The sequence below is a fragment of the Cyprinodon variegatus genome, unplaced genomic scaffold (assembly GCF_000732505.1).
Source record: "Cyprinodon variegatus isolate N-32 unplaced genomic scaffold, C_variegatus-1.0 Scaffold2, whole genome shotgun sequence".
Taxonomy (NCBI): Eukaryota; Metazoa; Chordata; class Actinopteri; order Cyprinodontiformes; family Cyprinodontidae; genus Cyprinodon; species Cyprinodon variegatus.
In genome coordinates, this window is record NW_015150455.1 from 604,508 (window position 1) to 631,389 (window position 26,882).

The 26,882-nt window shown below is 38.4% G+C and overlaps 1 protein-coding gene across 5 annotated transcripts in view; it reads right to left on the bottom strand.

Annotated features, from left to right (window-relative positions):
- Positions 1–282: 282 nt before the first annotated feature.
- hdac9 (histone deacetylase 9) overlaps positions 283–26,882 on the bottom strand; it is a 28,130-nt gene continuing 1,530 nt past the window's right edge. For 2 of the 5 annotated variants that reach the window (XM_015370153.1, XM_015370145.1), the window contains exons 2-11: positions 19,653–19,894; positions 19,184–19,361; positions 17,827–17,950; positions 17,614–17,735; positions 10,073–10,204; positions 9,793–9,908; positions 6,704–6,826; positions 5,993–6,167; positions 4,869–5,083; positions 285–2,238 (exon numbers count right to left, since the gene is read on the bottom strand). In XM_015370153.1, coding sequence (XP_015225639.1) covers positions 1,909–2,238; positions 4,869–5,083; positions 5,993–6,167; positions 6,704–6,826; positions 9,793–9,908; positions 10,073–10,204; positions 17,614–17,735; positions 17,827–17,950; positions 19,184–19,361; positions 19,653–19,894 — 1,757 coding nt within the window. In that variant the 3' untranslated portion in view covers positions 285–1,908. Of the gene's footprint in view, positions 2,239–4,868; positions 5,084–5,992; positions 6,168–6,703; positions 6,827–9,792; positions 9,909–10,072; positions 10,205–17,613; positions 17,736–17,826; positions 17,960–19,183; positions 19,362–19,652; positions 19,895–26,882 lie in introns of all 5 variants that reach the window. The other 3 variants (XM_015370137.1, XM_015370169.1, XM_015370161.1) reach the window with 2 other exon arrangements.

Here is a 26,882-nt window from a genome sequence, read left to right on the forward strand (position 1 = left end):
AGTATTCATGCAGTCATATATCAAATGCTCACAGCTCACCTTATCTACACTGCTCATATACTTTCACATGGAGCCTCGCCCGTTCACATCAAAAGAAATGCTTTCAAACCCCTTAAGCTCCCTCTGAAGGGTCACATATAGATCCTCCTGAAAATAAACAGCTGGGTCATAGAAGCTATTGTGGGAAAAGCAAGTTGATACGATGATTCAAACAGTCCGTCGGAGTTGTTTATTCAGATCTATCCAGAATGCCACTTTGTTTTTTGTTATAAAGAAAATCATTACAATGTTGATTGATTGCTTTATTTGCCTTCATGTAGCAGAATATGAAGAAATAATCAAAGTAGAAGGAATCGCAGAGGTAATTTTGCTTTATTAAAAAAAAAAAGGTTTATCACGCAAGGCAACAAAGAGGGGGAAAAAAATGCAAACTGCTATGAACAGACCACAACCCCCCCCCAAAAAAACTTTACCTCCGTTCACCCACCCACCCACTGGCAGCAAAGGGGAGGGGGGGGTCTCATTATAACCAAATCAAAGGAGCAGGAGAACAAGACTCGCATTGTTCTGATTGTGTTTACTTACACTAAAAACATTAAAACTGGACAAGCTGACTGTACAGCAGAAGACGGACAGTTTGATTTTTCACATGATTCCAAACACGGAACCTCACAGTTGGGTTTTTTTTTTTTCCGTCTTTACATTTAGTCGACAGCACTTTTAACATAACAGGAAGGTTCGTGACTATGCAACACATTGAACAGATTGTTTTAAGACAGGCTATACAAGTTGCAATGGGCACTTTCTAGAGGGAAAATAAAGGGTCCTCGTCCATGTTCTTTTTTTTTTTCCTTAGGTAACATCAACCCTGTGTGCTGAGGTAAGCACGCCGCAGGGGAATACGAAGGAAGCGATTCCCTTTAAAAAAAATAGGAGTCCCTTAACCATATCCCCACTCACTTTGTAATTCGTCTTGACAGTAAATCAATTCTCGAGCCTGGCCCCTTGGACTCCTCCGACACTAGGTCCTCCTCTCTCAGCATTCCTGCACACATGAATCAACTCCTGGCTTCTTAAAGGCATTTCCTGCCCGACCCTCTCTCTTTCTCCCTGTCTGACTCCTCTGCTGAAAGCTAGGCAGGAACTCCGTTAAGCTTTGATTTTGGACCCTGAGAGGAGGAGGAGGAGGGAAGGGAGAAGAGGAGAAGAACTCGACCCAAAGCAGGGACCTGGCTCTTGGATCGCGCCGAGAAGGGGAAGGGATGGAGAGCAGGAGAGGGTTAAGAAGATGCCAGCACACCCAAGCGGGGATTCAGTGCTTTATCAATTCAAATGCAATAAAAGTTTCTGTCATGTTAGGGTTGAAGTTGAAGTGTTTCTTTCCAAGACAGATTTTCCACATTTCCGGTGTGAGAACACTGAACGGTGAATGCTGTCCCAGGTTTTCATGAAAAAACAAAAACAATTCAGTTTCCATAACAAAAGCAAAGACTGAAAATATTTGAATATTTTATGGAAAAATGTACAGAAAAGAACATAGCTCATCGAAGCTGTACACCTGCTAAAGCTTCCCTCTACAAATCACCGTTGATGCTAAATCCACAGTTTATGTACATACAGGTTAGTCAGTTCAGCAGACTCAGGGTGACCAAAGCGGCTATTAAAAAGAAAGATCTAAATCGTCTTCATATTTACAACCAAGAAAACGTACATATTTTACAGGGATCACAACACGAAGACCACAAACAGAGAGTCTTAACAGTATAGGATGGGTGAGGCTGCAGCTGAGTGAGAAGAGGTCACGTGTTGAGACAGAGCTGGTCTACTGTGCGATGTCTGACGTGCGTGCATGAGTGTATGTGTAGACGTTTGTGATCGTTTGTGAGCGGGTGATCTCATCCTCATCCCTCAGATCATGGCTCTTATCACCAGCCTCCCTTTGACCTGGTGGAGATAGATGCTCTGTTCGGACTCCAGGCGCCGATTAGTCAGGGCCTCATCCTCGCTATCAGCTGGCTCCTCTTTGACCTTGATGACCCCACAATGAGCATCAGGGAGCTCGCTGCTGGAGCTGCCGCTGCTGCTAAGCGTGTGCTTCCGAATGACTCCTCCAGGGGGCAGCCTGTCCTCCTGCATGCTCTCTATCTCCTCTTTGGGCTGCTGCTCTTCCTGCTCCTCCTCTGATTCCTGCAGGTGTGCGTTGGGCTGACGCAACTGCTCAATGGACTTGGATAACAGCTGCAAAACACATTATTTCAATGTTAATGTTAAAATCCTGCATTAACAAACATTTTCACAAATTTTAAAGCAAGCTTTCTTTCTAAACTAAATTGAAAATCATTCTTTCACATCTTTGACACAACATGAATAGCAAATGAATAACTTTTTTCATTTGCTGACATTAAAACTACAATTGTCAATATGTTTCATTCAGATGTTGAAAGTAACAGCAAGGATAACAGTCAAGATATACGGTAGTTTTATTTAAATTTTTCTTAAGTTTGTGACATCTATTTGTATAACATATATTTTCTCCGACAAGCTTAAAGACAATCCACTCTGTGCAAATGTTTCAGATGTCACCTAAATGGTAAATAATCAGAAATGTAGAATAATACTAGTCCCTGGCTTATTACAGTAAGTACTGGTCAGAATAAACAGGTTAGACTGGGTGAAAGTTTCTTAATGTTTGTTTGTTTTTTCTAAAGCATTAGATTTCACAATCTCTGAAACATTTCCCCCATGGTGTTGAAGATTTAACAGATTTTCCTTCATTAATATAAGCTATTGTTCGAGTGAGGTAACTATGTCTGAACGTCAAAAACCCTTTCAGGAAAATAATGAGAGGTCTGAGTTTCAGAGGTCAAGTTGGGGTTTTTATTTAACCCTTTATAGGGCATTCAGTGAAAGACTTTAAACATCTAAATTTCAAGCAAAGAGTACACTGCACAAAACTGAAATCTAAGTAAGGCAGTGTTTCTTAAAATAAGTGCATTAATAAGTGATTTTTTTCTTGAACTGAGCAGGTAAGTCAGATACTTAGCAAATGGAATAAGAAAATTTACATTTAAAGTAAGGGAGGAAAAATGCAGTCTCCTATTTAAAGTGCATGATATCAAATAATTTGATTTTAAGGTGTAACAATGCTCCTTCAACTGGGAGAGTTTCTTATTTACCTACTCAAATTAAGGGTAAATACACTTATTTTAAGACATTTTCACAAATTTATAGATCATTTTTGTAGTGTGTTATTGGAATGCAGCACAAGACCTTATTACCTTTGTAACTTTCAAAAAATATGTATATTTTGATGGCATAAATGAATGTCAATGTAATAACAAGAAACGCCAGCTTCCCCGTATATATTTAGAAAAATAACAAAAGTGCTTCTATAAGTAATTCATGAAAAACAGAGTAAAAGAAATGGCACTCTATGTGCAAGTGATCAAAATGGTAACTTGCCCTATAAAGGGTTGAAAGGTTATAAGCTTAAGATAAATAAAAAACAAAACTCTTGGAAAATATACTTTAAACCTGGCTTTTTTATAGTTTTATGAAAATTAAGCTGCATTTTATCATAACTATGATCAATTATGAAAGCAAGCAATAGTATTTGCACTTGTCAATGAGTTTGCATAGATCTCATTTATTTATTTTATTTTATATAAATTGTATGCTTTTGTCTTCTAAAGAGTCCTGGGAAGACATTTGTTCTTAATTGCTTTTCAATTACACAAAATGTGACTGAATTATTGTGGGAGTATCTACCCACAAGAGGGCTCCAAAACCAGGTTCTGTTTTTGCAGACAGCTGGTAACCAACAGCATTACTATCTACAGAATCTGGGCCTTTTATAAATACCCTTTCATCAATAAGAATTAGCCTCTTTAACATTGCATTAGTGGAAACCTTTAACAACTCATCCTAAAATCCCTAAGCTCCTGTAAATTTCCATTACAGTTCTTCACCGGTGCCAATGTTGCTTGCGTTGAAAAAATAGAAGCAACTGAAGGATGTTTAAAAACAACCGTAGAAAAGCCACTGCTGGGAAATTAATTAGGGCAATGTTTCAGAGCTGCCTCTCAATAAACACTAAAGGCTCATCCCTGATTAGTGGCCATTTATAACCTCCACTTAAAGAGGATTTACTTGCAATCTCATTGGCCTGAGTGATCAGAGCGGCCTCGTTGACATGGTTCCAGAGGCGCTGCTGCTGCTACTATTTTCAAATGACTCGGCTTCACAGAAAGCGTTTGAAATTCACACAATTGTGCTTTTAATGCACAAAGAAATTGTGACATGTTATCGTGCTGCTCCGCGAGAGCTTGTCATTATTTTTAGCTGTGAGTTCCTCTGTGGGTCCCATCACTCTGTCAGGACCCGATGCTGGGACACATCAGTGCGTATGCTCACACAATGCAGCCTTTCACACAGCGGCCACCTCACACCAGAATAATGACAGTCTGTGTAAAGCCAGGTCACCACGGCCAACTCACAGAAACACAAATATTGCCACAGAGGAACAAAATGCATTCTGGGCTTTTTTTTTTTTTTTGTCATGGGAACTAAGATGAATTCAATTTCCCTGCTTAAGCATGTGAGTAAAACAGCCACCATGAGCTATAATAACAGAATTACTGCAGGGGAAGGATTTCTTCCTCATCTGAATTCCGGCAGAAGTCTTTGCTTTTCACAAATAACAGCACAGACTTATAAAAGCCCAAAAATAGAGCCGCACTTGTGTCCTTTAAAGCAATGAAGTCAAACTTCCTACCATAAAAAAACTACCTCATGAGAACCAAAATAAAAAAGGGGAACACTAAACATTGAGAGCAGCACTGATGGAGTCTTGACCCTTGATGTTTTACCTTATTTATGTGGACCTGCTGCTGGTACTGTTTCTGTTTCTCCAGGAAATGCTGGTGCTGCTGCTGAATGACCAGTTGGGCCAAAGTGTTCTGAGGCAGAGGCGCCGACTGGGTTCTGTTCAGGGGTCTGTGTTTTGGTAGTTTAGGGCGACTGCTGGGAGGACGATCCTTCATAACCAGCGGGGATTGAGTGTGGGAGGACATGGAGCCTTGACCTTGCCAGAGAAGAAAAGGACTTTAGTAAAATTCTTCTAAAATCATGCTGTAAATAAAAGGTACATCTTAATAAACAAAAGGACTCCACAATCCAGTTTCTAAGAGAATCAGACCACATTTTACAGAATAGAAAATGTCATATAGAATTGCTCTATGTGCTACACAATCGTGACTCTATCAACCATGTAGTGTCAGCTACAAAAGGTAATTGGAATAGAGGCTAAGATATTTTAGCGATGCAGTCATAGAAAGTTGAGTGGAAGGAAAAAGTGTGTTTCTGGGATCAAAGGATTTAATAGCAAAAGCTACAGAGTTAAACATCTAAAGATGCACGGACCACCACAAAGGTATTTGGTCTGCAACCACTTGCTCGTCTTTATTCTATTCGAATTTATTATAATTCATCTTTTTATTTTAGCTTTTTTTAATCATTGTGTTCAACAAAGCTATTAGACACAAAAGCAAGCATTCTAAACTCTTAAATGAAAGGTAGCAGAAAACAGAACCACCTTATGTTATCTGCCCAGTTTACCTTAGGCAAAGAACTGCAGTTACAAAAAAGGATTAACAACAACAAAAAAGCATCTAATAGAGATAATAAAACATAAAATAATGCACTAATTTAAAAGGAGCCCTGACCAACTTTTCAGTCGTTTTAGGATTTGTTTTTTCTGTGTCATTTATATAGAGAGAACTAGTGGGAAAACTTTTACCTGGGTAGCTGTAAGCCAAATACATCAAAACAAGCTAAATCTTTAAATATTGTGTTCTTTAAATTATGAATCTATATACTAATATTGGTTTCTTTTTCAAAATTACCCACAATTGCATCTATAAGGTATGTGTATGCAGAGGACAACAAGGTTTAAACGGACAAGTTGCAGACTGAACTCTGGTAACAACCTTACCAGAAGAGATGATCTTCTGCTGCCTGATTTGTTCCTTCTGGAGGAGGTGTTGGAGCAGAGCCTGGTGACTGGGGCTCACCTTTGACTCCAAGGCTGTCTGAAGTGGCACAGGGCCCAGCAGGTGCCCGGGCAATCCATGTTTGATTTCCATTGATTTCTCCTTTAACATGGCAGCCTAAACAGAAAATTAAGGTCAGTTTTTTAGTATGTTTGTTTGCTTTGTTTGTTTTTTTTAGTATTCCAATCTAAAAAACAACAAAAAAAAAAAGAAAAGAAAAAAAATATATACCGTATATATTTATATTCATTACAAAGAGAGCAACAATGAAAATCAGCATCAACATTGGTCTTTAGCTGATAAATATTTTGTGGAATGTGCCATTAAGCAAAGGAAGATATATTGTGTGCCATGTTATCAGGAGCTGCACTTGAGAGCAGTGGGGCTTTTTAAAAGCTATGATTAATGAGGTAACAGGGGAGGATAAGAGCATGCCTGACACAAGACACTGCAGCACAATATTTATCTAAGCCCAATAAAATCATTTGGGGCTACAGGTCATTGACCTGCGGTCATAAAGAGGGTCCAAAAAGCCACTGATGGCAGGTTTTGCAGCTCCCACACTGAGATGAAAAACTCATATCCACAAAATGGCCTCAGTATTGTTCATGGTGAAAAAACTACGTGGGAAGCTCTGCAATATTTTTACTCACACTAATTGGTGTGGATGCTGTGGAGAGCCCCAAGGAGATGTTTGGTAAGGATGGAGATGTGTACAAGCTCAGCATGGACACGGAGCCCTCAGGTCGGAATAATCTTGGCTGGGAAGGCCACCTCTACATCAAACAGAGAGAAGAGAGCAAGACAGACAGATTGAAGTCTTGGACAGATCTAAAAATTCCTCTGTAGGCAGTTTTAAAAAGAAACATAAGTGGCATGAATAAAAATGCACTCTGACAAGGGAAAGCCCACTTTGCTGTGGAATAAAGAAGATACATGCCTTTTGGAGGTGAAGGGTTTTTTTGGATCCTCACAGAATGACATAGATGCACAATCTGAAGCTTCTGCAGGTTTCTAAATTTAAATTTTAGTTCTAAACTTTTCAGATCCCACTCAGCTCACATCGGCTCCCTGGTCCCTACCTCCAGGCTAACTCTCTGAGAGAACATCAGCACTGGGGCATACTTCCTGTACCCAGCAGAGCAGCGGAGCAGCATGTGGTTTTAGAACAGCCATGTTTATCCTCCCAACCCCTACCAGTACTCAATGACCTGTGTGTGGATATCCGGCCTATATTTGACCCAAGGGACCCTTTCCCTCTGAAAAAGGATACCTAATGTAACGGTGCACAAACACTCCTTGCTTTTGCAACAGGCATGGGGTCCACAAGGAGCCTTGCAGTCCACCAATGACTTTCATGAAACCCTCGACCTGGGCCTATACAATAGCAATCCCGCGTGTTTATGTTATTAGTGAGTGGGTGTCTTTATGGCTAGCAGCGCCTGGGATATCAATTAAAATCCCCCGCTTGCCTGTCTCCCCAAGCCCCAACCTTCAGCCGGGTCTCTGTGAGGGCATCTCTCCCTTCCTTGTGTCACTGGAGGTCCCTGAGAGAGTAAACAGCAATGCAAAGGCAAACACAGCTGCTCTGTTAGATTTGCTCGGAGACGTGTCATATCTGCCACATTTTATCACATCCAGCAATGTGAGCTCTGTCTAAAGCGAGTTCTGGTCCATAACTTAGCCATGAATCATAGCAATGCACAGAAATGCAGTCTAATATACTAATAGAAACACCACAGAAAGCAAAAAAGACTCCTGCTGCTCAGCCAGGGATGGTATTTCACATTTAAATGAGAATAAATTCCCGGCAGGTCACTTCTGGAAAAGATGAGGAGCAAAAAAAAAAACATAAATTCCCGGCAGGTCACTTCTGGAAAAGATGAGGAGCAAAAAAAAAACATACATTTTGATTACATTGATGTGTGCATGTGTAGTTGTTTATGTTCCCTATTTAGGGCAATTTTCCATATATTTGCTAACCTTCTATGGACCAACACGCTTGTGGGGACCAAAGGCTGGTCCTAATGTGTTGGACCCCCATGTCTAATGTCAGAGTTTAGGTGTAAATTCCATTTAGATTAAGGTTAGAGTTAGGAATATTCTGGTAACCAGTCAGGGTAAATGTCAGAGTTAGAAAAAAAATGCAATAACTATAATGAATATAAGTAAATGTAAAAAAAACACTATTGGCTTAAATCTTAGTAAGAGTTAAAGTCTATTTAGTATCAGAAAGTGAAGAGATATTCCATTATTACTCTAGTTTCTCTAGATGGTCAGAGTTTCTAGGCACTTGAGTTTAGCAATCCCTATCTTCCTATATGTCAGGATTATAAATATGCTATTATGTTTCTGTAAGGCATTGACCTCTTGTCTGAACCCATATGATTCACAGTAAATAGGTAAACAGTAAATTTAAATCAAAGCTCACTGTTTGAGAAGTGCAGCAAAGTTTAGGATCTTGGAGTCACCTGTTGCCCCTAACAACCACTAAACATTATGTACACGCTAATGTTTTGCAGCTATAAAAAAAATCTTTTCTACCATCAGGACCATAAACAACGGAATTTTGACAAAATTACAGAATTAAGTATGTGCTCTAGTTAAAATAGGTTAAAATAGAATTGGGGAAGTGTCTCATGTCCAATGTAGGGTATGGTGATGCTGTAGGGCTTTTTCTCTTCCAAGGAGGAGAAAAAAGAAAAGAAAAGAAAATAGGCACGACCTCAAGTACTCTTTTAAATATCAGAATTTCTTAAGTTTAAAATTCAATGCATTCTGCCAGAAAAAGGGAAATGGATTGTTGTGTTGCCTTTCACTAAAATTATGATCCTAACACATTTGGCAAAATCCATACTAGAATGAATCCACCAGTCATAAAAATCATCCCTCTTCTGTGAGGGCCTGATTGGTCCCCTGATCTATGTCCTTTATAAAAGCTGTGCGGTGATAAGAAAAAAACAAGCATCCAGGGTGTGACCAGAGTTCTATTTGATTGAGATCTAAATCATTGAGGTACGTCTTTCCATACGCTTCAACCCTTACAAACTTTGAGGATGAACTTTATACAAAATATCAAGAGCAGGACTGCTAATAATTGTGGCAACAGTGACTTTGAAGAAAACAGTTCATGTTTTTCCAAACCAAATGTATTTAAAAAATGTACACTGCAAAAAAAGTAGGAAAAGTTTTTTTTTTCTTAAAATATGTGCATTTTTTCTTGAATTGAGGACTTAAGACAAGACAATTTACAGTTAAAAATAAGAAAAAAACAATGATATAGTATTATTTCAAATGCATATTATCTATTTATCTTATTTTAGGAGTGAAAAATCTCATTCCATTGGCAAATCATCTTTTTTACCTACTGAAATAAGTGTAAAAGAAATGTAATAATTTTTCTTTTTTTTTACTTATTTCAAGATCGTTTTTGGAGTGTATATTCTTTTCACAATTTTACTTTGAAATTATGCTACTGCAATGAATGATTTCAGTGCTTTTCAAACATCCTATACATGTGGTCAGGACTATATATCAGCTCCAACTGTGAGCATGTATTTTATATATAGCCTGGTATTCATGAAGGTAAACAGGGTAAAATAAGGCATGTGGTTGAGTTGTGCCTCTTTAACGTCAGCAGAGTGTAACCAGCTAAGAGTAGCTTTGGTTTTATTGCTGCAATAACCTTATGTTTTATGTCATGTTCAAAATAATTAACCAATACTTGGATTTATGTGCTTACTTCAGTTTTTGTTGTTGTAGGCAGAGAGGATGGTCCATTTTCAGCCCCCAAGGCACTGGAGGCCCCTATGGGAGAGCTGGGGCCAGACCCAGGGGCGCTGTTAGTTGGAGCTGCATCTATGAGACATCAAGGAGGCTTATGGTTTGCTTCATCACACTCTCAGCAGTGTTCAAACATCAAAACAACAACATCAAAAAACTAAAGTTACATGAAACTATATAAAGTGACACAAAAAAGAAAAATGGTTAATTTTCAGGTTAAATGTCAGAGTAAGGCATACCCATAAGCTCTAAAGCCCTCTTCTTGTAAGGGGTAATTATGTTTCCATCTCTTCTCTTCAGCATCGGGCTACTTCTTCTCTCTGCCACCTTCTGCTTCAGTCTGGATCGTACCTTTAGGTTTGGCTCAGATGCTGCATGACAAATGACAACCATTCTCCTTAAGACTCAGATCACACAACACAGAACACAAAATCCAGGACATATGATTGATTCACAGTGTTATGTCTGAGACTATACTTTACAGCCCCAAAGCGTCAAAACCCAGAAAAGCCCAAAATAGAAATAAAGGCAAAGCTGCCTTTCAGTTTTCAGCTATATTTTGAGTGAGTCAGGATTGGACCCATTTCCACATCATCTGGACTAAATTAGGTTGAGCAACACTCGGCCTCAAAGCGAAAGCGTCTGCTACCTGCCGCCCTGGTGACCACAGCCTGATACAGTAGCAATAGTTAAACTAACACAAAAACATGGCAGATGTTTCAGACTTCCTCCACATACCCCGTCGCTCTAATGCAAACCAGAGGTGGGAGCAAATGCACCGAGTCCAAACACACTGCCTGCATAGCCGAGTCCCTCAGTGTTGACCCATCACAATGCTAATGCAATATCTGTCAAAACAGACACATTAGTTCAAGGGTTTCCATCTGGCTTTAATGATGGTTTAAAGGGCTTTAGTAAATATTGGCATGATGTCACACTTTGGATAATCTGCTTATTTTAAAACCTCAATTCAAAAGGGTCTCATTTCATTCTGTAGAAACTGGGTCCAAACTGCCGTTCCAGGCTTTTTCACATTGAGAAGCTGATTATCAAGCATCAATCTAAAAACAACAAAAAATACATCTGATAAGATTTTGTCAAAAATCTATCTACATATATTAATTAGGATTTTATGTGATGGCCAAAAGGAAATTAGTGAATGATTGTGGGGTGAAAATAATTTATACTTTTCTATTGTATGTATTCAGGTATTTATTCTGATACTCTTAAACACAATTTAGTGCAACAAAATATTAGTCAACAAACAATTTTAGGAGAACCAAGGAACACAACAAATGGATGAGGGAGACCGTTTGGAGAAGCTCAATGAGGGTCAGAATAGAAAACAATATCCTAAACCTTGAACATTTCATGTATCACTGTTTAATCGATAAATAGAATCAGTATGGCACAACTGTAAACCTACCAGGACCTGCCCCTTTACTTTAACCGAAAGATGAAAAGAAGGAATCCATTGATCATTGAGATTTTAATGGGCCCATGTTAACTCCACAGGAGGTGTAGACCTCCAGAAACAAGTGCAAGAAGACACCTAAGAGCAAACTAGTTTGTATAACAAAAAATGTACAACATATACATCATATTGAAGACACCATTCATGGTGAAAACATGGTGGCAGGGAAGTTTGTCAGAGATGAGGTGAAGATGGAGGGAGCTAAACATAAGGAAACCCTGAAAGAAAACCAAGACTATAAAATCCTTGTGATCAAGGCAGAGGTTAACCATTATGAACCATATACTTTACATCCAAGCTGCAATGATGTGGTTTATATCTAAGCATATTGATTTTTTTTCAGAATGTTGTCAGTGAAAATTCAGATTTAAATCTAATTGAGAATCTGGAACAAGACTAGACAACGGAAGTTTAGCGATGCTCTTTTATTAAATCTGGGTGCTCTAAGTGTGTTTTCAAAAACTAATAGAAATAGGGTGGCTGTGGCATCTCCGCACCAAACGTGATACTTTGTTGTGGTAAAGCTTATATATAGCTGCCATAATCACGTAACTCCAGTATATATCGTTATGTACCTTCACCATTTAGGCTACTTTATGTGGGTTTATGAAAAAAAAAAAAAAAACCTTAATAAAAATACATTTCAGATTCTTGCTGCAAATTAAAATAATTCAGAAGTCAAATGTCACATATACGGAAGAGGATTAGGGCCACTGAAAAAATAAAAAAAAGTGCGATGATTTTAAATTTTACTTAATTTTAATATGGGAACAAAGTCAGCATTCTGAGATTAAAGTCAGACTTTAATCTCAGAATACTGACTTTTTTCAGAATTGTGAGATTAAAGTCAGAATTCTGACTTTAATCTCAGCATTCTGAGGAAAATACTGAGGAAAAAAGTCAGCATTCTGAGATTAAAGTCAGACTTTAATCTCAGAATACTGACTTTTTTCCTCAAAATTCTCACTTTTATCTCACAATTCTGACTTTTTTCCTCAGAATACTAAGATTAAAGTCAGAATTCTGACTTTGATCTCACATTTCTGACTTTTTTCCTCAGAATACTGAGATTAAAGTCAGAATGCTGACTTTAATCTCAGAATTTAGACTTTTTTCTAAGAATTCTGACTTCAATATCAGAATTCTTACTTTAATCTCAGAATTTTGACTTTTTTCTCACAATTCTGACTTAAATCTCAGAATTCTGACTTTTTTCTTATATTAAACAGAAATAAAATTTAAAAAGCAGTTAAATTTTTAATTTTTTTAGTGGCCCTAATCCTCTTCCGTACACATAGCAACCAACTAAAATGCTGCAGTATTTTCTGAAAAATCGCTAAAATCTATAAACAAAGTATATTCACACAGCTGTTTAAATTAGAGCTTATAGCTATAATTAAAATCGGAAATATATTTGTTATTTCACCATTAATAAAATGTTGGTCATAGATTAAATGGACACAGATTATGTTTATAATGTTTTAAGAGAGTAAGTTTGTAAATCAAATAGCAAGCATTTGTGTCCCCCTGCTGAACCATGCTCCTGTCTAGTCATTTGGTGACATCTAAAGGAATAGGAGACTTCCAATGAACCCTAACAAATCAAATCCCACAGCTACTTTTAGATACTCAAACAAACATGCAGAATAGATAAGCTGTTTTTTTGTGACTGAAAGCCAGAGCATAGAGATCTATTACAGTTATGTAAAGCAGTTACACAATAGCCAACCTGTTTCAATTATTTAACTGATCAATAATTAAATAGGCCTTTCTGCTTTTGTACATCATACGGTTATACATAGGAAAGAGCAACTATGACGTGGGAACACAGCAGGGAGGAGGAGATCGGTTGTGATGGTGGAAGTAGGGGGTGCGAGGCGAAGATAGTGGGTCGCATGCTGCTATTTTTGGTATTTGTCAAAAGCGGCAGAACCTTCTTCCCTAATACAGACCTTTAATCCTGTGGGTGTGAGGTAGAATAATAAAAAAAGAGTGTGCGAGGGTGGAAGAAAGGAGGCAGCAGAGATAAATGGAGAGAAAACGCTGTTGGGAGTCATATGAATTTTCTTCACGCCCTGCCACCTTGATTGCTTTCTATTTTTACACGCCGCTGCCACCAAGCTTCGCATCCCAATTGGTCGCCACGGGAATGCCAGACAGCAGCGCATGAACAAACACTTTCTTACAAGTCTCTAGGGAGAAATAATCAAATAAAAATACATTGGTGCATAGTAGGTGCAACAGGAGGCTACAGCAAAGCACGCACACAGAACACCTGGGTCACTTCTGCAATGAAACCTCATCTAACACAAACAATATCACAATATGCTGCAATCATAAATCAAAGTCCTTATTGTCAAGCTATCTTTAGTTAATCACAAGCGTAAATGGCTGTCTCTGTAAGGGCTTCTTTATCAGAACTGGACAAATGGCTCTGTACAAAGCTTGCTCTCTGTATAGCAGAGCACCAGCTGGCATCATTTGTAAACTAATGCTCAGTAGTTTAAAAATAATGCTGCTCTTTATCTTTCAGACGCAAACATAATAACCAAAGTTGCAGGCCCTCGCAAAGATAACAATTTCTGCTTAACTTTTGAGACAAAAGAACTGCCAAATTAATGTTAAGTTCTTCTCTATTTAGAGAGAGATGTTTTTGTTTGCTTTTTAAGACCATCAAATACTACCAACACAAACAGATTAACTAGTGTCAAGTCTTAAAATAAATAACCAATCTGGGTAAAACCTAAACTGAATAAGAAGTATCTTTTTTACAAGCAGTCTGTTACAATTGAACAAACATGAACGTATCTATAAACAATGTAATCAATAAATAAATATTTAATTATTAGCTTAATAAATATTCTTAAAAAATATATTAAAAATATTTAGGCCAAAATTTAAGCATTGTTGACTTGAATCAATTGAATATTAATGAATTTAACTTCTAGACTCGCATACCTGCCCTTCAACCACCCCGCCCTGACTTCTCTACAGCTTACATGTTAAAGTCATCTATTAAAAAAAAATCAAAGCACAATAAACCCATATGCAATTAGAAAAAATATTTCCGTACACACATGTAGCAAAAAGTGAACAGTAAAAGCAGACCTCTGAACAGTCCTCCAGTGCACAACGCAGGTCGCACTCAGCAAGCTAGAATTAGCGCATCTAACGAGGAACCTGACACTGCAAAAACCCATCCATCCATCTTCTCCCGCTCAAACTGTCAGGGTTGCGTTGGGGCTGGTGCCTATCTCAAGCAGTGTATGGTTAAAAGGCGGGATAAATCCTGGACAGGTCGCCAGTCTGTCGCAGGGCAACATAGACCATGCACACACACTCACAACTAAGTAATATTGGAAGAAGCCAATTAACCTAAAAGTCATGTTTTTGGACTGTGGAAGGAAGCCTGAGTACCCGAAGAGAACCCATGGGAAGAACAAACTCCATGCAGCAAGACTGCCGGCTCGGAGGTCAACCTTCTTGCTGCAAGGCAACAGTGCTACAAACTGCGCCAAAACACCTGTGACAGATTCTGAGGTTGAGGCTAGGATCAGGGGTAGTGCTAGCCATTTTGGGGGCCCATTTGTAAATAAACAATTATACTGTATTTTTCAACCTGCTTTTCTTTATTTCCAAAATAACTACTCGATATTAATGGTTTGAAAACAGCTGCAATAAATAAAAAGAGAGATGAAAATCCTAAAAAAAAAACATTGAACTACTTTTGCAACAATAATGGTGCCAATATTTCCACGCAAGATAAATGTGTTTTATATCATGGTTAAAAATGAACAGAGACAACAGTTTAAAACAGGGAAACAAATAAAGAATAAGATTTAACATAAAATTCAATATTTTTCTCTTATATTTGTACGACATTTAAGGGAGTACCGGCACTTAATTTTCTCCACTAAAAGCACAGATTCAATCCATTGTGAATAGAGGAATTTAAATTTCCTCAAATATTACATTTTAAATTACATGGCAACATTGCTATATAAGTATCACATCAGTGCAAAGACTAACCTCCCACCTCTTAACAGTTGAAAAATATACTGGTTCAAGCTCAGATAGTATATAAGATAAATTATACAGTCTAATAAATGTATTTAGGACATATCTTTTGCTTTTCATTGTAGGACAGAAAATCCTTCCCGCACCTGCTTAACACACATTTTTGGTAAGTGGGTCAAGACCAGAGCGGAGAGGGGTGGGTTATGTTGGGGGGGGGGTTGCTGCACAGCTTGTGCTGCTCAGCCACAACTATTCTTACCACAGACTATCACGTGCTGTCAGCCAAGTCTATTCTAATTTCAGGAACTGAAACAAAGAGGATATATATACAGAGTTAACATGTTAATCACATAAAAGACTTTAAACTGCTTTCTGGGTGTGGGAGATAAGCCCGAGAGGGTCTCCGATACTTGTCACTCATAGGGATACTTATTAAATATAGAAAACTAGGTATGTATGAGAAAAGATCAAGGCGAAGATCAAATATTCAATTTAAAACACTAACCAGCTAGCAGATCAGAACTTATTCTCTAATACTAAACAGCTTGATTAGTTGACCATAGTTATCATACTCATTTCTATGTTTTTAAGGCTTTTTCTAAGCTTTAAATTCTTTAGTTGGTGCATGCTCCTCATTTGGGAATCTTAGAGTCATATACTGAAGGTTTTACTCAATAATCTGGTGCAATGAAGTAGTGGGGAGTCTGACATAAAGCCTTCTAGGTCACCTCTACTTTGTTTGGAGAGAGCTATCTTTCCTTAAACAAACAGTCCTGTCAGGGTTCATTCTGCCTGTGCCAGCTCTAAGTCTGCAACACCTGCCAATCAGTTATGGGTGACAACCGATGGCTCGGGGAACAAAACTAGCCTTTGTGTGCGTCCCCTCTCTCGCGTGCCAAACTCTCAGAGGACTGTAATAAAGATCGACAGGAAGTGGGGGAGGACAACCCTGAGCAGGAAATGACCACATATAGATTCAGGAATCCACAGAGTTAAAAGAGTTTTATCAGTGCATGAGGTTAATGCAGAGAAAACCGCACATTTTATAATTCTCAATTAAAACAAAGTTGTTAAGCTTTTACATCGATACAGTTCAATTGTAATTAAATCAAGTCTATAGATTCCTATATTAAAGAGGAAAAAGGATTGCAAATCCCAGTTAGTTTTAAATGGCATGAATAAGTGTTTTGGAAGGGAAGCACGTGGGGAAGAATCAAACAAAAAAAAAAAAAACAGATTGAAGATTTTGTATTTACCTTTCTATGATTCAGTTCTGCTGCGCTGTGATATTATTTTTCCCCTATATAATTCCTCCGCTTGATCTCCAGATTGTGCACATACACAAAATGACAGGCCTGAAGCTTACTAACTCAACAAGTACGATATTGTTTTTCCAGGTAATTAACAGAGACGGGACAGGATGAAAGAACATAATATAATTTGGTGACCTCATTGCAATATTATGAAGTTTTTACCCCTCTAAGCCTTTACACCCATGAAAAGAAAAAAATCAGAGGGATTGAACGAAAGGAATTATTCTTATTTGCACAGCCATCCCAAGAGGATACCCGTTAAATTTTAAACCAACAAACCTGAGCTGCTTTCTAGTGGATATTTCATACTTATATTTTCAGGACAGTTTTTAAGGACCATAACTCAGGAGTAAATATTCTGCCTTAATTATCCAATTTTGTTATGGACTGCTTCAAAGAGCCTTTGAACTATAGTTGATCATTAGCATAGGGACATTAACACAGCCACATTTTAAGGCCAGGACTAGGGGTGTAACAAGATCTCTCGTACAAGTTTTCTTGTGCATCTATCCACCAACTCTCTGAGTTACACTTTGTTTAGTAAAATAAGGCTATCATTAGGTAAGGGGTTTTTTTGTTTTTTTTTTTTGTATCTGTCTTTTATTTTAATGTTAGGAAGTAAATTCAGCAAAAACATCACTTTATCCTTCATCACTTTAAAATCAACTGAGTGGAAGCAAGTTGACTTAAAAAAAGAAAGAAAAAAAAGAGGACTTTGGTATCAACATGGCAAATATTGATAACAAACATTGCCATTAATCATTGTCAAATAATCATATGTGAACATGACATAGTAGGGCATGCCACACTGGGACTTATAACGTATTACAACAGTGAAAATGAGGTGTAATTATAAAACAGTTTTAAAGTGCTAAAAAAAAGGAAACTGTTCATTTTTCTGGAATGATTTCCAGATGCTGACATGTATGTATTTAGATTTTGTGTTAGTGTTCTGCTAATGTGTCGAATAACAGACCTGTCTTCCTCAAGGGAAAGTCGTCCTTGCTCTCTATAGGTGACGGCAGAGTATACTGGCAGGTGGGGGACGTGCCGCCCAGAGGTGGAGAGCTTTGGTCCAGGGATGCGTGGTGAGAAGACCTAATAAAAGATGAAAAAAAAAAAGTTTTAACAGGCAAAAAATTGAGCTAAACATTGAGCTTCTCTTCTAAAGGGAACAAAGATCACTCACGTGTACCAGAGTTTTGGGTGTTGGATAAAAGAGTGAGTGGCTCCATTAGTGATAGGATCCTTTGCAGATTTGTTTAACAGAAACTCTTGGAGTTTCTGCTTCACTTCTGTGCTGGCCACTGCACCTGTGAGACCAAAAGACAGAACCAAAGGGATTGGGGTTACCCTAACATGTATACATCTGGATCTGCATCACTTTTAATGAACATATGCTGTTACAAAAATATTTCATACTAATTTCTAAAAAGCAAGACTATATTCAATATTTTTCCCACGATTTTTCTCTGATTCCAAACTGGGAACCCTCTCCTTTCCTGAGAAGGCCACTAGTGTAGGAACATCCCCCCCTAGTGGTCAAAGGGCACAATAATGTTTCTGCATATGTGATGCTGCAGAGTTTCTTCCCAATCAGATGGTTAGAGTTGCAGAAAACAGCCTCACATTACCTGACTTGGCAAAGACATAAATCTCATCTATTATTAGCTATAAGATGAAAACAGTAATGAAATGCTATACGTAGCCCTATTTTCGTCATGCTATTGGAAGACATCGTTTTTCCTAAAATTGAGCTTTAAAGGTCACTGAAGAGCTAGATGTAATTTGGTGTTAAATAAGCACCATGTAATCTTCATTATAACTGATTATTCAGGGCCCGAAACTCTAAGAATCATAAGACAGTTTGATTTGCTTTTTAAAAATCTCTTCTACAAGAGCAAGAGACATAAAAAATTAACAGTCTGTCCTCGTTATGAATGGCAATGAAATTAGTCTAATTTTTTTATAGCTTGGAACCAAGTCCAGTGCAGTTGCAAATTAGGCTCCTTTTCAACCCTGTCACTAATTATAATTGTGATTTACTTGAAAATATCCAGTAATTATGAAGATGCAGTCTCAAACACGAACCCTGCTTTCTTAAATTACTCTGTGGCCATGTTAAGGAGTGATTCCATCCAAGAATGAATAAGTATCTGCTTTTACACAGTTTTTTGATATAATGGATACAAATAACAATCCAAAATACTGTACACGCACGGCCAAATGCAAAAGTTTAAGTTGATACGAATTTGAGAAATAGAATTAAGGCAAAATTAGAAATGTTAATTCATGACCCGCTGTTATTTTAAGATCATTTCAATAACAGAGCATGTACTTTCTCCAATGGAAAAAAAACCTGAAAGGAACATTTTACTGGAATCTACTTATTCCTGTCAACCTTTATGAATCAGTGTGATCTGATATCCATTAAAGATCTTTGAAAAGGTTATGCTTGCTTTTGATGAGGGCTGTTGCTTTGGTTTTATAAAAATCTAGCTCCTGACGGCAGGGAAAGTGTGACGATGGCGGTGCCAAGCTCTTACTCTCTCTGGAGCGCTCCTTGCCCCTGAGGCTCAGGCTGGAGACATGCTGCTCTCGTCGATGCCTCTCCTGCTCTTTTTCCTGCTGGTTCTGTTGTTGCTGTTGCTGCTGCTGCTCCAGTCGGCGCTCCTTCTCAGCGAGTTCCTGCTGCTGCTTCATAGCCTGGAGCTCCTGCTGGAGCTGGTTAAAAAAAAAAGCATGAATAGAAGTAATTGTAGAATGAAAGAGGCTTTTAAGGGTTCTTTTTATTTCTATTTTGCTGCCGAACACAATGTTTTAGCTGAACATATTTTTATTAAATGTTAGGCAGAACCTTCAGTCCTACTGAGTTGTTTCTTTTTTGCTGCACTCTTTTAATGCCTGTCCTTAGGTATGCGTTTTTATTGCTTCTGCTCTATGTCATGCTGTGCTGCATTCTGTTGTTTCTGTTGTCATGCTGACCAGCATACAACTGCTCTGTGCAATGCTAACCTTGAGATGCTCCTGGAGCTGAGCCTGGTGCTGACGGGTCAGCTTCTCGTGCTGCTTCTGGAACTCGCTGATCAGTAGCTGCTTCTGGATCTGCTGCTGTTTCTGAATAAGGAGCAGTTCCTGCTGGAGCTGCCTCTCCCACAGTCCGGGGTCTGAACCCGGCCCCAGCATCCTTAGGTCTGTGCGCAGGTCCAAAGGGGACAGGGGCTCCACAGCCAACGGCACGTCTGGCTTAATGTCCACTGTGGTACAGAAATGGGACAAAACATTAGATTTTTATTTTTACTTTAACTATAATTATTTCAAATAAAAGATTATAGGGACATAAAATGAGAACATCCACTGTGAGAAAGAATATTTTCTCTCCCATGATCCTATAAAGCCTGAGATTATAATAGCCCCTATAAACAAACAGTGTCACATCCGTCATTTTAGAGTCCACTGGGGGCTGCTGTATGCTTTACCAGACTCACCAGACATGTAGCATGAAACGTCAAAGTGGTCATTTAAAATATTTACATGAAATCTGTTTTTCCCACTGATAGATAAACAGATGCAAGAGTGCTTCTCTCTGTCTGTACAGAACATCCTGCAGATATGTTCCTCATCTGATTAATAATTCATGTCAAAAAACAGGCCGTGAACCTTGTCTGTAAAATCATGCACTGTATGCTCTTTCCATCTCTGTCCTTCAGCACAGACGATGCACATTGGTAGGAAGTGTGTCTCTATTATAGGTAACTTGCCTGATTCAAAGTGACAGGGCATCCCCCATTGGTCTACAGTCTCTATATATAGCCTGTTCTGCATAGAAAATCAATGCCCAGTAAAGAATGTGGGATACAGAATTACTTCATCTTGATCCTCCACAGAAGAAGATCAGTAACTATTCTATATTTTCCACATCCTCTCAATACTTTTTCCTCTAAATCACAACACTGATTTCATCTGACCTTATCCTACTTATTATCGCATGCATTTATCTGCAGAATGACGTCTTCCAACTAATTTAAGGCATTAACCAGGAGGTAATGTTAAGAGTCTTGCAAGTACCTACATGTTTCAAACTTTTTCATATCCTTTATGATTATAAACTAGAGTCTTTACTATTTTATTTATATTTCATGCATCCGGGGCAACACAAAGAAGAGCAAAAGTGAAATCGAATGAAAATGGTTGATCGGGTTCTACATTTTTCATAACATGAAAAGTATTGTGCGGCTTTGAACTTAGGTCACCTGTATCAACACAAGGTACCTAGGATGAGTAATATTGTACTGTTCGTTATACGAGACTAAAAAGTGTGATTGCTTTATATTGATGAACCTACATCGCCACCATTCCTTCCATTATATGTCTACAAACACCACATTGACACGTTAAAATATGACTAACACCAATTAGGCTGTACTCTTTAGCAGTACAGCTGCACTTAGTGATGTAATAGGTGAAGTGAAGAGTCCTCTTTCTTAATGCACAAGTTTAACTCCGAGTCAATTATGCATATGCGATAATTTGAGTGAATGTACAGACATTTATAGCAGAGGAACAAAGACTGATGCTGTCTTGATTGCAGTTTTTATTGCAACCACCTGTTGCTTCTTTTACAGCTGCAAGACATCTGAGATATGTTAATTTGTAAATCTTAATATTGCATTAACCTTTTGATTAAACCTATAGCTCAGACGTAGCTTGGATAGAGAGCATGCTCCAGTACTACCACCCTAATAGTAAGGGTGCTATAGAGTTATATTTAGACCTGGACTTTGACTAGACCATACTAACTCATGAGTGTGATTTGCTCTAAAAAACTGATTGTAGCTCAGGCTGTTAATGTTTGGGGTCCGAAAACACCTCCACATGAAGTTAACCCTCCCCACAGTATGATGAAACCACCATATTTCACCAGTCTCATGTCTTTTATGGCCACTAACATGTTTTCTTTCAGGGTTTCTCTTAAATAATTCCACTTCCATAAACCCCAAACTGCTTCCCTATCCAACCAACATTTTCCCATTCGAAACGCTCAACTCAGGGGGGATGTTAACTGGTTCTGGAAAATGTAATGGTTTGTTTTGTTTGTTTTAGAGTTTCTTTCTGTCTTTAATCTCCATTAACAAAGCTCCTATCCCTTCACAGAACAGGTGTATTCATATTAAGCTTACCGGTAGCTAACACAGAGTTGGACTCGCTGTACCTTTTAGGTCAATTCTGTTGTCACTTAGTTGCAGTGATATTTACTTAGGGCTTCCAAAGTAAGGGAATGAAACACAGGTGTAAGGCACACTTTTGATTTTTCAATTTGTAAAACAATAAAAAACTAAACGTAAAGCAAGCATCCTTTTCCATCCACCAAATAATTAGGAATTATTTTGTGGGAGTCCATTTTGAATGAAATTGATGTTTTCTAAAGCAAAGTAATAAAATATGTCTTAATACGGTAATTTTGCAAAAGCAGCATAGATCTCTGTATATATAGAGTCAAGTGATATTCAGAGAAGCACATTGCAGATCTGAAATACAGAACTCCTCCTTCATTGTGAGGCTGGACAAACATAAAAAAAACCTTAAATTTCCAGCACCTAGATGGACATTTATTGAATCCTTTCAATACCTTAATCTCCTCAAATGGACAAATCAGAGAGACTATTAGCAGCCCCACAACCCCACCTGTTACTGGAAGAGCTAAGCATGAATGAATGAATGAATGAATGAATTAACCTGTTCCACATATGTCAAAACAGAGATCTAAACTTGTAACCTGAAAGAAAACAGTGCTTGTGAAAAGGCAGAAAAGCAGTGTCCTCCTGCTCCCTGATGACGGGAAGCTCACTGGTACCCATTTGTTTTGCTGGTTTTTTTTTAGCTCTGCCACCCTTCCATGTGCATGCGGTGGTGACGAATAAAAATAGCAACATAAAAGCAAGTGGCGCAATCCCAGTCTGTGACAACCCCCCCTCAACAAACACACACACACACTCCCCAGTATCCACCACCCTAACTTGCTGCTGCCATGGCAACGCCGGCGACGTAATTATGTCCCCCTGTTCTGCGAATATCAAGTCTCACTGCATGTCATCTCCTGCCTACAGTTTGCAATGTGACATGCCGACTATTATATCAGCTTTTTCAGCTCTTATATAAGAAAGGAGTCCCAAGCCGGAGACAGAATGAGAGGAGACATTAGAAAAGCCTCCAACAATTCAGAATCAAACGGGAGAATGACTTAAAACATGTTCAAAAGAAGTGCAGAAAACCAAAGGGACTCCGGCGCTGTCATTTTCTCTCTCTGTGATCAAAAAAACAACTTCAATCAGTTGACAGAGAAGGGCAACAACATGGCAGACGCATTGAGCAGGCACCTGTAGAACAGGCACTTCTCTCCTGACAGGGAATATTAATCTTAGCGTGTAAGTACTTGACAAAGGAGCTTTTTGTAAAGGGTGCTGCGAACCTGGGAACCTCAGCACGGCTCAGGGAGTCAGACAGCCTTAGCACTACTTTTGCCTAATAGACCCAAATATAGCTCCCCCACCAAAGTCAAAAAAGAAACATAAAAAAAAAATTAAAATCCCTGCTGAGAGATCTAATTAAGCTCATATTTCCCTCTGTATCCTGGCGGTGACTGGCATTAAGGATCTCCACTTTGATCGGCATGTCAAGCTGAGCCTCCATCAGAAAATCTCTGTTTGGTGCTTTAACATAAGGGGAACGATTCAATAGCCTGTGCATGTTCTATTACCGCCTGCTTAACGTTTACTCTGAAGATAATCACTGTTGTGGCAACAATAAAGGTTTTATCTAAAGTTGCATGATTTTTTTAGTTTTTGTTTTCATGGCTAACATTGCAACATGTATCTTTGTGCTTCTTTGTGTTTTGTTCAAACCACACAACACATTAGACTTGAGATCCTTCCAACCAACAGCTTATTGTAATTCAAACTGGACTTGAACTGAAATCTGGTATTCCTTTATTATAAAAATACCCCACAGGCAGAGTAGAATGCGGAACTAGCAGAAGCTGGGGCTAATTTTAAATGTTTTTCTGAGCAGGGTCTTTATATAGACGACATGCAAAAAAAGTGTCACAGTTTTGAGGCCGCCCGCTCGATTTAACACCGGCAAAAATAAAACAGGGTGTCAGATTTATGTAACTTTACTCATTTTTTTTTTTTTTAAATCCTCGCTCGATAGAAAAGTCAGCGTCCTCTGGGACAGTGATCCAGTGTGTGACGTTTGACCCCTACAGGGAACATTTTATATCGGGCGCCTCTTGCTTCGTGGAAAGTGCGCAGGGTTCTGTAGGCATTGGTAAACAAGAGATTTATGAATGACAGCTTCCAAATTCGTTTTTAGCACAGGGGGGAGCAACATGTGCCCCGTACCGTGCCCAAATGCCTCCCCCAGCAGAGGTCCTGCCAAGGAGGATATAGGGTGACTCATTGCCTGTGACCACACTCCCACTGCAGCATCGCACCACCAGTGTCCCCAAAGTGTTTATTCCTATAACCAATCTGCCTCTCATTAGCCCTTCTGGGGCTTAGAGTGACAATCTCAGCCTTAATTTAAGATGTTGGATAGCTGCCTTTTTTTTGCCTCAGACCACATTAGCAAGTTCCCATCCAAGACAGAAACACACATCACAAGAGGCACAATCCACATGAGGATGGCTGGAAGGCAACATTTACCCGCTTTTATGAAGCTCAAGTATCATTGTGCCTCTCTGAATAAGACTAGATAATAGGAAATTTGCTAGAAAAAGGGCAAAGGTATTTCATTTTAGACTCTTGGATCTATGATATGAGCTTTTTACAGTTATATCTGTAGTTTCTGCTAAAAAGGAAAATAATTCTGGGATTATTTCTCTAGTTTGAAGCAGTAAACTTTCGATATTAAACAGAGATGCACCACTAAGCTGGGTTTTTTTTTTGGCCAATACCAATTTCTGATATTTTTTGCCACTGGCAAACCAATTCTAATGTAGACCAATTTTTTTTTCAATCAGATTTTCGATTTTACAAAATAATAACTGAACATCTAAAAAACAGTTTGCATTTAAGCATCAATATCTAAGTATTTGATATTCATAACATTTAAATCTCAGTGATGAAGATTTGCATTAAAGAACAGGTAAAGAGAAATTGAATTCTTAGCATCTACCCTGCCAGTGAGAGATTACAGCCACCTGAGGAACAACAAATGGCTGATTTTAGTGTCTGATTCAAGCATTTCATTAACATTAACTACGACAAGCATTTCCTAGAAGGTGTGTTAGCATAGGGCAAAACTTAAATGTGTCATTTGAAACGTTTTTTGTTTTTGTAGCCATGTTTCGATATAACAAAAAAGTGAAAAGGTTTCAAGGTATTTCATCTTCAGTAATTTTAAATGAGAACATTTTAAAGGGAAGCTAATTTGTAGTGCTATTATGTATTTTTAGGTATCCTGGAAGAAAAGTAACATAATAAATTGAGAGTATCTAAGCTGAATGCATGTTAATTTTTTATGTTTTCCATAGAGATTATGAGAACACTTTGTTATGCTGTAAACATGCGTGTATGTGAGCATTTCAACTGAAATGGAGAGGGGCTGCTTATCTAAATTCCCCCGTCTGCCATTATAAATAGAAACAGAGATACAGAAGATGTTTGAGGGCAAAAAAATAAGCCGATGCTTGGGACTGCAATGTGGTGCTGGATCTCTCATTAAGTGCCTTGTTATTTTGAGCAGCTGGTATGTCTAAAGCAGGAAACAGGTCTTTATTTTTAAGACTGCAGGCTCGTCCTTGCAGCTGAGCCAGAGCTGTGGTTAGGAAGGCTGTCTGCTAACAAAGAGGGCCAAGCAGAGCCACCGTGAGCCTTTTACTGAAGGAAGCCAAGCATTCAGTTGTCTCCTGTCCTGCTGTTACCTATAATCGCTTACAGCAATAATAGAAAATACTATTCATACTGAAAAATGAGGAAAGAGAACTAAGTAGATGACTAATAACTGGGGGATTTTTTTTTTGGACCTTGTTTTGTTCTGTAGTAGTTTTTTCAAAGGTTAGGTTGGAACATCAACAAGTTTGGTCAAAAATCAAACTAAAAATAACTTCAAGCATTCCTTTTTTTTTTTTTTTTACGGCACTAGAGACTTGCGGCAAAGGACCACAGGTCGGATTCAAACCCGGGTCTGCTTCATTGAGGACTAAGGCCTCCGTATATGGGTCATGCGTGCTAACCACTGCGCCACCTGCATGCCCGTCCAAGCATTCCTAATTCGTTATATCCAACAGCAACAGTTACACCAACATAATGGGCTTAAAGGTTGGATACTCAACCAATAATCTGGGCCACATGTCTCTCCACAGTTTTTATCCTGTTTTTTTTTTTTTTGCAGGTGATAGGCTGAAAACTTAAGTCTCCAATCCAACTTTAGCGTAAAACAGAGACTTCAGTAAATTCCTAATCAGTTTAAAAATAAAACAGATAATATTTCCATTTATAGAATTCCATGAACCACAGAAATCCTTCTGACAGGAACGAAAAGCTGCTACCCTAGCATTAACAGCTGAGAACTATGCTATTCTAAGGATGAACAACAGGAAGAGGAATTTAGAAACGTCAAAAGTATTTTTAGCAGCTTTTTTGTCCTCTGAGCCTCTTCAGGCTTAAATTATGTAGTTTCCAGGCAGTACTGACACTAAAACCTGTCCTCTGCATGTTGTTTTGTACCATCTCGTCTGTAGTAAACACTTCAAACGCACACTTGATGAATAGATCCAGGATGCGGAGAAATAGACTTAAAAGGTGCTGCATTGTTCCCCTATGAAAGGTCCCTTTTTGTGAAATTAATAAAAAGCAGCAACACATTAGTTTCTCCCTGTTTGAAAAACCACCTGAGGATTGTTCTTCTTCAAACTAAACCTCAATGTTGATGCTAATGAAAATAAAATCATGATTAAGCCCATCTATTCTTTGACGAGGATGAGAACTGTGCAAAAGACAAAGCAAGCACACATGCATTAATGTCTCCACATGCTCTATTGATGGTGAAATAACATAATAACAGAGAGAAGAAGATCAGAACCTAGTTAACTCTTAGTTTTACACAGAGAAATATTTCTGTGCCGATCAGATCAGTCACAGTCATGTGGTTTGTTTTAAAATGGAAAGAACAAATTAAAACAGGCAAACGTCAGATTTCTCTATAAATATCTGTTCTGAGGCGCTGTTATATCAGGAACATGCA